Source organism: Nicotiana attenuata, chromosome 6 (assembly GCF_001879085.1).
Source record: "Nicotiana attenuata strain UT chromosome 6, NIATTr2, whole genome shotgun sequence".
NCBI classification, from domain to species: Eukaryota; Viridiplantae; Streptophyta; class Magnoliopsida; order Solanales; family Solanaceae; genus Nicotiana; species Nicotiana attenuata.
In genome coordinates, this window is record NC_031994.1 from 92,854,366 (window position 1) to 92,864,458 (window position 10,093).

Consider the following 10,093-nt stretch of genomic DNA (forward strand, 5'->3'; position numbering starts at 1 on the left):
CTTTCTATGCTATCTATTATATTTATCTATTGTTCTGTTCCCTCTTTGTTGATGCCAAAAAGGGGGAGAAAGTATAGGTTCTACTGTACAGGTACAGGTACAGCAGTCGACTCTACCATAGATGAGTCAACTGCATACATTGAGGGGGATCATCAAAGAAAGTGTAGGTTATACTTGTACAGGTACAGAAGTCGACTCTATCACAGACGAGTCAACCGCATACTTTGAGGGGGAGCATCATGGACCAGGCACCTGCATACACTAAGGGGGAGTAAACCTACAGGGAAGTCGACTGGTGTTTATATCTATATATTATTTTGTCATCATCAAAAAGGGGGAGATTGTTAGATATAGTTTTAATAATACAAAATAATATACCTATGCAGGAAATCCATTACAAGGAAGTCAAGACTGCTGGAGTCAATTCTGATGAATAAGGAAAGCAAACAATCAGCAAAGATTACGATGCAATTAGCGGATCTGGACACCTAAGGAAAGGAACGGCAAATCTGGAAGGAATCCCATCAATAAATCAATCAACAAAGAATATCAATCAGCTGCGTTGGAGAATCAAGCAAGCCTAAAGTTAAGGCACACATCAAGGGCAGCAATCCGGAAGTTCGAAGATTTGATAGAAATTGGTACGCGACTAATTTTGGAATTACCACCAATTAAGGAGCCAATCTTCATTCCTTACAAACTGCTGAAGGAAGGAAATTAAAGTGAAGCAACGGCTAGCTACCTTATTCTTGGAAAGAATCAATCTCTTTCCAAGGATCAAATCTCTTGGGTTGCCAAGCCTCAGTCATCATCAAAGTATTTATACCCTGTCTTAGACCTCAATCAAACATACTTTGATTACACCAAAAATTCTCTCTTTATTCTACTGCAAACAAACATTGTAGTTCTCTAAGATCTGTTGTGTAACAAGTTAGAGAAAAGGGAGAGTATAACACTGGTGAGGCATTGTATCAAAAAGGAAAAAACGAGTGTTAGAGGAACTGTAGTATCAAGTCATTTCCACTGTACTCGAAGAAACACATTCACTAAAGAGAACTCCCTTGCAACCCAAGGGGACTGGACTAGGATTCACATTGAATCCGAACCAGTATAAAAATTTCAGTGTTTTTAATTCCTGCATTTACTTTCTGCAATTTCCTTTATGATATTACAACTGTTGAACTGCATTATTCAGTCGACGATTTGTTAAATTAGTCAACTAATAATTCGATATGTTTAAAAATATACAATTCACCCCCCTCTTGTACTTTCATTTAATTCTTGGAAAAAAACAAAAAAACAAAAACAACATCCTAGTATTAGTGGGCGAAAATGTAGAGCCGCCATTCCATTGTAGAAGTGCAAGGAGCTAAGCGTGGCGTGACTGAATTGAATGCTCCCACTGCAGGATCTCAGACATGGTGAAGTTTGGCGCCTGAGCATAAATGCAGTTGTGTATTCTTGTCTAACAAATGAATCTATTAAATAAAGGGACATCCTCTAAATCTAAAACTTGAAACTGAGAATGTTTCTTAAAATGTTTCACAATATCTCGTGAATACATAGGCAAGACCTTCAGCTCCTCGTACTACAATATTGTATCTGATCCTCTCCTCTTTCTTGACAAATGATACTCGTGATATAGAGCTCATATATTTTCACGAGTTTCTTCTTCTCTTTCAGAGGCTCAGACATGTCTCCAACACCCAATTTTTTGAATTCTCTTCAAATACCTCATTCTTTGTTCCAAGAAACATGCATTCTTTTCCAAGCATTGTTGAACCAACACTACTAATTACATGGAATCCAGTACCCATTTCTCCTTTCTTTTTCTTTTACTATGTGTTGTTATCATACAAGCTCAAGATTTGCAAACCTACATTGTTCAGTTGCATCCACATGGAGCAACAAGACCCCCTTTTAGCTCTAAGCTTCAATGGCACCTTTCTTTCCTTGCAAAAGCCATTTCCTCGGGAGAAAACTCGTCCTCTCGCCTTTTGTACTCTTACCATTCAGCTATGGAAGGCTTTGCAGCTCAACTCACTGAAGCTGAGCTTGAGTCTTTAAGGAAATACGATGATGTGTTATCGATACGTGCAGAGAGGAGGCTTGAAGTTCAAACTACTTATTCATATAAGTTCTTGGGACTAAGTCTGACGAGAGAAGGTGCTTGGTTGAAGTCTGGATTTGGTCGAGGGGCGATCATTGGAGTGTTAGACACTGGAGTTTGGCCAGAAAGTCCAAGTTTTGATGATCATGGAATGCCTCCTGTTCCACAGAAATGGAGGGGTATCTGTCAAGGTGGACAGGATTTCAATTCTTCAAGCTGCAATCGCAAGATTATTGGCGCGAGGTTTTTCAGCAAAGGACATCGTGTGGCCTCAATGACATGGTCACCAGATTTAGTGGAGGAATATGTGTCACCTCGGGATTCCCATGGCCATGGCACACATACAGCATCCACTGCTGGAGGAGCTGCGGTGCCAATGGCTGGTGTGCTTGGAAATGGAGCGGGGGAGGCACGAGGAATGGCCCCGGGTGCCCACATTGCAATATATAAAGTATGCTGGTTCAGTGGATGTTACAGCTCTGATATTCTTGCAGCAATGGATGTAGCCATCAGAGATGGAGTAGACATATTGTCACTCTCACTTGGTGGCCTCCCCGTTCCACTTTATGACGATACTATTGCCATTGGCAGTTTTAGAGCCATGGAGCATGGAATTTCAGTTATATGTGCAGCCGGGAATAATGGTCCAATCCAAAGTTCAGTAGCCAATGGGGCTCCTTGGATTGCCACTATTGGCGCTAGTACACTTGACAGGAGATTTCCAGCATTAGTCAAGTTAGGCAATGGAAAGTTCCTGTATGGAGAATCTTTGTACCCTGGGAAGCAAGTTCCAAGCTCAGGTAAGAGTCTTGAACTCGTTTATATCAAGAATGCAGACAAGGGAAGTGAATTTTGCTTGAGAGGATCGCTTTCAAGAGAACAAGTCCAGGGAAAAATGGTTGTGTGTAATAGGGGAGTCAATGGAAGGGCAGAAAAAGGCCAGGTCGTGAAGGAAGCAGGTGGCGTTGCCATGATCCTAGCAAACACAGCAGTAAATTTAGAGGAAGATTCTGTTGATGTCCATGTCATTCCAGCAACATTGATTGGCTTCAATGAATCAACTCAGTTACAAAGTTACCGTAACTCGACAAAAAGGCCAACAGCTAGATTCATATTTGGAGGAACAGTAATAGAAAAATCAAGAACACCTGCAGTAGCTCAATTTTCGTCAAGGGGTCCTAGTTATACCGATCCTTCAATTCTCAAACCCGATTTGATTGCTCCAGGGGTAAACATAATAGCTGCTTGGCCGCAAAACTTAGGCCCCAGTGGCCTTCCAGAGGATTCAAGAAGAGTAAATTTCACTGTTATGTCAGGGACTTCTATGGCTTGTCCTCATGTTAGTGGAATTGCCGCATTGCTCCACTCAGCTCATCCTAGATGGACTCCAGCAGCAATCAAATCCGCATTAGTGACCACTGCAGATACAACTGACCACTTGGGAAAACCAATCATGGATGGAGATGCACCGGCTAAGCTTTTTGCAACTGGAGCTGGACACGTTAAACCAGAAAGAGCCATCGATCCTGGACTAATATATGACATCCGGGTTGATGAATATATCACTCACCTCTGTACCATTGGGTACAGAAATTCTGAAGTCTTCAGCATTACTCATAGGAATGTCAGCTGCCGTGACATTTTACAGAAGGAGAGGGGTTTCAGCCTGAATTACCCCTCAATTTCAGTAATTTTCAGGGCAGGAATGACTAGAAAGATGATCAAGAGGAGAGTAACAAACGTAGGGAACCCTAATTCTGTTTACTCAGTTGACATTGTGCCACCTGAGGGAGTCAAAGTGAGAGTCAAACCACGTCGTCTGATATTTAAACATGCAAACCAAAGCTTAAGTTACAGAGTTTGGTTTATGTCAAGGAAAAGAATTGGATCTCGAAGGATGAGTTTTGCCGAGGGTCAATTGACATGGGTCAATCTAGGAAATAAAGCCAACAAAGTTAGGAGTCCTATTTCAGTCACATGGGCATCAATGAAGTGAAGGCTATCACCAATGTCACAACAGTAGCACCAAATGTTCATTGTTTTAGTTCAAACTTCCAATTAGAGAGTTCACATCATATTAGAAATTGATGTTAGAGCAGATACAACTGAGAGGCAAAGATCATCTTTATCTTCCGATAAAGAAGAAATGAATTATAATCATTTGAATGCAATGTGTTTTACCAAGTAGATGTGTCTCCTCAATGTTCAGAAGCATTAATTAATATCAGAAATGAACAAATATCAGGAGAAAAGAGAATAAAGAAAGCTATAAAAGGAACTAGAAGTAACATCTAACTGTAAATGGATGCAGCTATCTTGTCATTTATCAGCATGTTGCTGAGAAGATTTTTCAAGTTTACACCTTTTGAACTAATTACTCATAAACCAATATGGCAGACAAAAATTTCAAGAAATTGGTCAGGCAATAAAAAGAAAACATACAACCTCAACTTTTAACAAACTGCAAGCCATTTGCATTAGCATACCGCTCCATAAATCTCATGAACCTGTCCCATTCTCGTGGAGTCCGCATAATATACTTAGCTTCAACTCCCGCAGGCTTTCCGTTAACAAACTTGGCATTTACGTCAACTGACGAAAGAACCCCTTCTTCATCAATCATGTAGAATCCAGTGATATCCCCAACTTCACCAGATGAGTCGAATACGGAGGGATTATCAAACCTGAATATGGCCATACCATTTGTCCCATCCCTTGACTTGGTTAACTTCACATCTGGTATTGTCTGTTCATCAGTTCCTTGTATGAACTGAATTTTTGGCTGAACCATCATTATACTTAGTCTGGACATTTTTTGGTTTTGGATGTTGGAAGTAAAACGTGAACGAGTTAGGCACAAGCGTTGGCCATTGAATGAAGAACCTGCACTTTGATGAACCACCCCTGATGCTATTCCTACAGTACATAACACAAACAACTATTATTGATTATGAATTAACTATGATCCCCAATTTCCTGGTTTCTTCATTTTCATTTTTTTTTCCTATTACATTGGGGGATTAGGGAAGGGGACGAGAGGAAGGGAGACAACGAGATTTGAACCCACATCCAGAGCAGGGCTGGATCCAAGAGTTTAAAATTGATGGATCATCAATCTTTAAGGTTCTTAGCACTGAACTCATTATACTTTTGAAATTATAAGCTTCAGAATTTAATACTATTTGTTAAAATTTTAGTGTTTTTTCACATACATATATATGTTCCACCAGAAACACTGGGTTTCAACTGAACCCATTGCTCAAATGCTACATTTGCCTCTACCAGCTTCACCAGTTGTGTGAAAGACTCTACTGCTAGACTAATTAATACACATAACCAAATAATCCTGCATTTTATCCCGGGATTGTTACCAAATGACCCCTAAGGTGCTACCAATATAGTTAACATTCAGCTGCATTGCATTTCCAGTATGAATTCCCAAAAAAGGAGGAGTAGTAAATTTTGGTCTGAACATTGCACAAATATTATTTACTCAAAAAACATCAATAGAAAACTGAAAGTACAAGTCCTTACAGAAGTTAATGAGATACTAAGTTGAAGGAAACAATACCGAAAAGAGAGCGAGGCTGATGAGAAGTGTGAGAAAGTGCAGGAGAGAATGCAAGAGATTGAAGAGTAGCCATTAGAAAAGTGCAGAGAGAAAGAATTGGAAAAGAGGGAACTAAAAAAACAGTTGATTGTGGTAAGAGAGAGTGGCTGGTTGTAACAACGACAGCCATTCGCTTCTCACATTCTTTTAGATTTTTTCAAATGGATTGGCTTTACCCATACCATTTCATCTTTGAGCCAACCACCAGACAATACGCTCCCGCCAACTTTAACTAGATGGGAATTGGGCTGAAAATCCTATCTGGGCTTTTATCGATATAATGGGCTGGCTCTAATAGCAGCCCAACACTAGATGTTTGATGAAGACTTGTACATCACATCTAACCTTCATTTGTATCTGCAGATGGATTACTTGAGTCAAATTTAAATTAAACGGCTTGTTGAAGAAAAAACAAAATTGGCCACTCGGTCAAATCTAATGGCATATTCTACCCAAAAAGTATATAATATATGTATATTTTGTAAATATTACCCATATATACAAAAAAATATGTCGGCTATTTTTTTATAACGGTATTGTACTCGATTCATCTAAATGAGCGGATTAAAAACAATCCACTTTACCGGAGTCATTCTTTTATAGTTTTCTCTAAAAATTCTATGTTTAACTGTGTTGCTAAAAATGATTATTTTATTGACTATCCTAAATCTATCACTTGTTTGCGTTTTTTGGTTTTCTCTTCCTTTTTCTTGGGCAAAACCCTCTAGTCAATTATTTTGAGCTAATAATTAGTCCAAGTCATCTTATCTTGGAAGGCTTGATTTGGTCAACCATTTTGACTTTTTGAGTGTTATTTGATAATGGAAGCATGAATCACTCAATCCGTCCAAATATACTACGGGGCTAAGATCCCTTAACATGCTGAGGATTATGTAATAGAGAAAAATCTAAGGATTTGAAACTATGGATTATTTTCAAAAAGTATTAAAAATTGTTTCAGTGCTTTCGAAAAAGAATTCGACCAATAAACAAAGGTTTTCAATTTTTTTGCAAGAACTAAAAACACATTTGGAGTAGTCTTTTTAGTTTTTGCAATGCAAAAGCTGGAAAACTTTTGCCTAATGGCATTTGGTTGAAGAAAAATTCCAAAAATGTTTTTGAGTTTCGACATTTTGAATTTTCTTAACCTGTTTATAACACAAATTCAGTAGTTTGTGCAGTTGTCGTAAAGCTTTTGACTTCACCTTTAAAACAATTCTAAATTGGAAAATGATAAGAACAGTGTATACTTACTTAGAGTTCGTTTGGCCAAGCTGCCAAAAACGGCTTATTTTGAAAAGTACTTTTTCCAATAGTGCTTTTCTCAAAAGTACTTTTGAAAAAAAAAATAAGAGAATTTTACATGCCTAATCCTTTATTTAATATTATTTTCATTAATAATATTATTCTTCATTTATTTCATAAATGGGAGTTTCTTTTACAATTCTAGTAAAATAAGCTAACCCTCAGATTAAGGAGTTAGTTTTATTCTAATAATATTGATATCATTTCTCTCATTATTATAGTAAAACTTTCCCTTTTTTACTCTTTTGTAACGAACCTACCCCCCCCCCCCCCCCCCCCCCTTTATGTTGCTACCTTCTATCTCCATTATTGCATATAAAAACCAAATTTAAACATTTTTACTTATTTTTATACAAGTAATATATATATATATATATATATTCATTCATAATGTATATACGACAAATATACCGTATATATTTTCAACTAAGATATGCATACATTTTTTGTTTATATTTTGTATATTAATAATGTGATTAGCTGGAATTTTTTTTGTGGGATGTTGATGGTGTGTATAAGATATAAAATATTTTATACTAGAAATATACCATAAATATGAAAATCTTCAAGGAAAAACCTATGCATATACTAGTATATTTGTAGAATACTTACAGTATAAAACTTAATTACTCTAAATATACACTATATATATTTAATATATTTGTAAAATATTTACAATGTCAATTAATATACTTTTTATATATCATTCAAATTTAAATATACAAACATGAAAGAATCAAAAATCAAATAATATAAAATTAGTCAAAATACATGTTAAATAATATATGTATTATGCAAAAAGCAAAAAGGAATGAAATTGGTAGTATTGGGGGATTAAGGAAGTTTAGGAGTAATACGGAACAAATCATTAAGTTACAAAGGTGCGAGATGTTAGGCATATTGTTGCGGTTTCGATTTTGGTTAGAATATGCTATAGAAGAAATATTTATGTTGCTACTATTGATATATTAAGTTTGTTGCTACCAAGATGTATTATATTTTTTAATATTGCTTAGTTATGTAAAGATTCCAAAAAATAATTTGTGTTTAGCCAATTCATTTAAGAAGTACTTTTTGTAATATTTGATAAACATATCATATTTGGCCAATCTTTTTAAAAAGTGCTTTTGAGTGTCAAATTACCAAAAAGATAGTATCAAGGTCTTATAATTATTCTAAAGAGAAAAATAAAATTAAATATTTATCGTAAGAGACTTTTATTATTTTTTTTATTTAATTAAAATATAAAATATAAAGTAAACATACACATATTAAAGATTTAGATCAATATAACATTTATAGTTATACCAAAGCATATAATATTATCTAGCATAATTACGTATTGTCATCATTCAGTATGAATTAGAAGTCTATCCCACAAATTACTATATATTGATAATCCATCATGATAATCCGCAAATTACGCACACATGATAATATTTCTCAGCAATTTTATCTCTAATTCTATCACACAACGTCTACATATTAGTAGAAGACTTCCTTGCATTCTAAAGGAATATCAGAAGGCCCATCTCATTCCTCAATCTCTGCAGTAATGTCTTCACTAGTATAATAGTTGAATTACTTATCGGTAGAAAAATATCATCGGATGAAATTATGTATAGCCATGCTAGTTGTACAAGATGATTCTGAGTGTCAAACTTGAAATATGGAATTGAGCGTAAAATAGAAATAATTTTAAATATATAAAAATATTGTTTTCGTAAAAAAAAAAAGTTAGTTAAGTATGTTTAAATTCAAATTCAAAAAGAGTAACTAATTATTAACAACACATAACAACAACAACAACAACAACAACAACAACAATAATAACAACAACAAACCCATTAATTTTCTACAAGTGGGTCTGGGGAGGGTAAGATGTACGCAGTCTTACCCTTACCCCTGAAAGAACAGAGAGGTTGTTTTCGATAGACCATTGGCTAGGGAACGACTGAAAGAGAAAAAGTAATTATAACAAGTAGGAATAACAGTAAGATAAAATAAGATCGAATCTAAGAATGCAGTTAAACTTTAGGTAGTAATAGTAATTTATTAATAAAAGATATCATCCTAACACTCATGCTAGCGACTTGATTAAGACAAAGAGAAATGCCCGACTACCTGTCACGCCCCGAACCTGGGCCTGGACGTAATACGGCACTCGGTGCCTAACTACATGTGATCGAGCGAACCAACTGGCTGGCTGAATCAACATGTGATATCATAACATACTAAATGCGGAAGATAAACTAACACATGCTGATATACTGAAAGTCTGAATGATAAAAATCAAAGTGTGGAAATACTAATACAAGTCTGAAACATATCTGTAGCTAACATTGCTTAACATGAAAGGCTTGTGACTCTGTCTAACTGTTACTCTAGTCTATGAGCCTCTACTGAAGTACTAAAACACTGACTATCTGAAAATGCTGAAGATTGTAAGGTAATGATAATGCCCCGGAAGAACTGGGGATTACCAAGTAGCTGGTACGAGAATCCTAGCGCTCTGAATCATCAGCCTGTAAATCTACGATGCAGGCCCCGGGCAAAAGGGGCGTAGCACATTTGAATTGCACTGGTATGTAAAACAACTGAAAGAAAGAATTATAAATGCTGAAGCTGAAACTAAGCTGATAACTGAGAATTGATAATTGATAATTGAAATAATAACTATTGGAACTGAAACTGAAATGATAACTGATAACTGGTAACTGAAATGATAACTGATAATTGAACTGAACAAAGGAAGTAAGGATATGAATACTCCCTCTTCTGAATGATGAACCACCTGTTTATCTGAATATAAACTGCGGCCTCAGGCCCAATATATATGTGCACAAACTGCAGACTCGGGCCCAAGTATACGTATACATAAATGCGGCCTCACCCCAAAGATGCATAAAGCATAAACTGCGGTCTCAGGCTCAAAGATGCATAAAACATAAACTGCGGCCTCAGGCCCAAAGATGCATAAAGCATAAACTGCGTCCTCAGGCCCAAATACAGGTGTTCAACATTCATGGATTTAAAATCAAGAACTGAGAATTATACTGCAATATATG

General features: G+C 36.2%; 2 protein-coding genes across 2 annotated transcripts; one reads left to right on the forward strand and one right to left on the reverse strand.

Moving 5' to 3' along the window:
* Positions 1,704-4,528, forward strand: LOC109227464 (subtilisin-like protease SBT1.2). The gene has a single exon (XM_019392639.1). The coding sequence runs from the start codon at positions 1,800-1,802 to the stop codon at positions 4,104-4,106; it is 2,307 nt and encodes a 768-aa protein (XP_019248184.1). The 5' UTR covers positions 1,704-1,799; the 3' UTR covers positions 4,107-4,528.
* On the reverse strand, positions 4,396-5,894 carry LOC109227465 (photosystem II reaction center Psb28 protein). Its single transcript, XM_019392640.1, has 2 exons — positions 5,682-5,894; positions 4,396-5,026 (listed from the first exon to the last, which is right to left on the reverse strand). Exons 1-2 carry the CDS (start codon positions 5,848-5,850, stop codon positions 4,557-4,559), a joined length of 639 nt encoding a protein of 212 aa, XP_019248185.1. The 5' UTR covers positions 5,851-5,894; the 3' UTR covers positions 4,396-4,556.

What these genes read in the sequence shown, in the direction of transcription:
- LOC109227464 (XM_019392639.1), top strand. Translation starts at nt 1,800, where the DNA reads ATGGAATCCAGTACCCATTTCTCCTTTCTTTTTCTTTTACTATGTGTT.
- LOC109227465 (XM_019392640.1), bottom strand. Translation starts at nt 5,850, where the DNA reads ATGGCTGTCGTTGTTACAACCAGCCACTCTCTCTTACCACAATCAACT. An exon ending in TCAGCCTCGCTCTCTTTTCG is followed by an intron (nt 5,027 to 5,681) that starts GTATTGTTTCCT and finishes TATGTACTGTAG; the next exon opens with GAATAGCATCAGGGGTGGTT.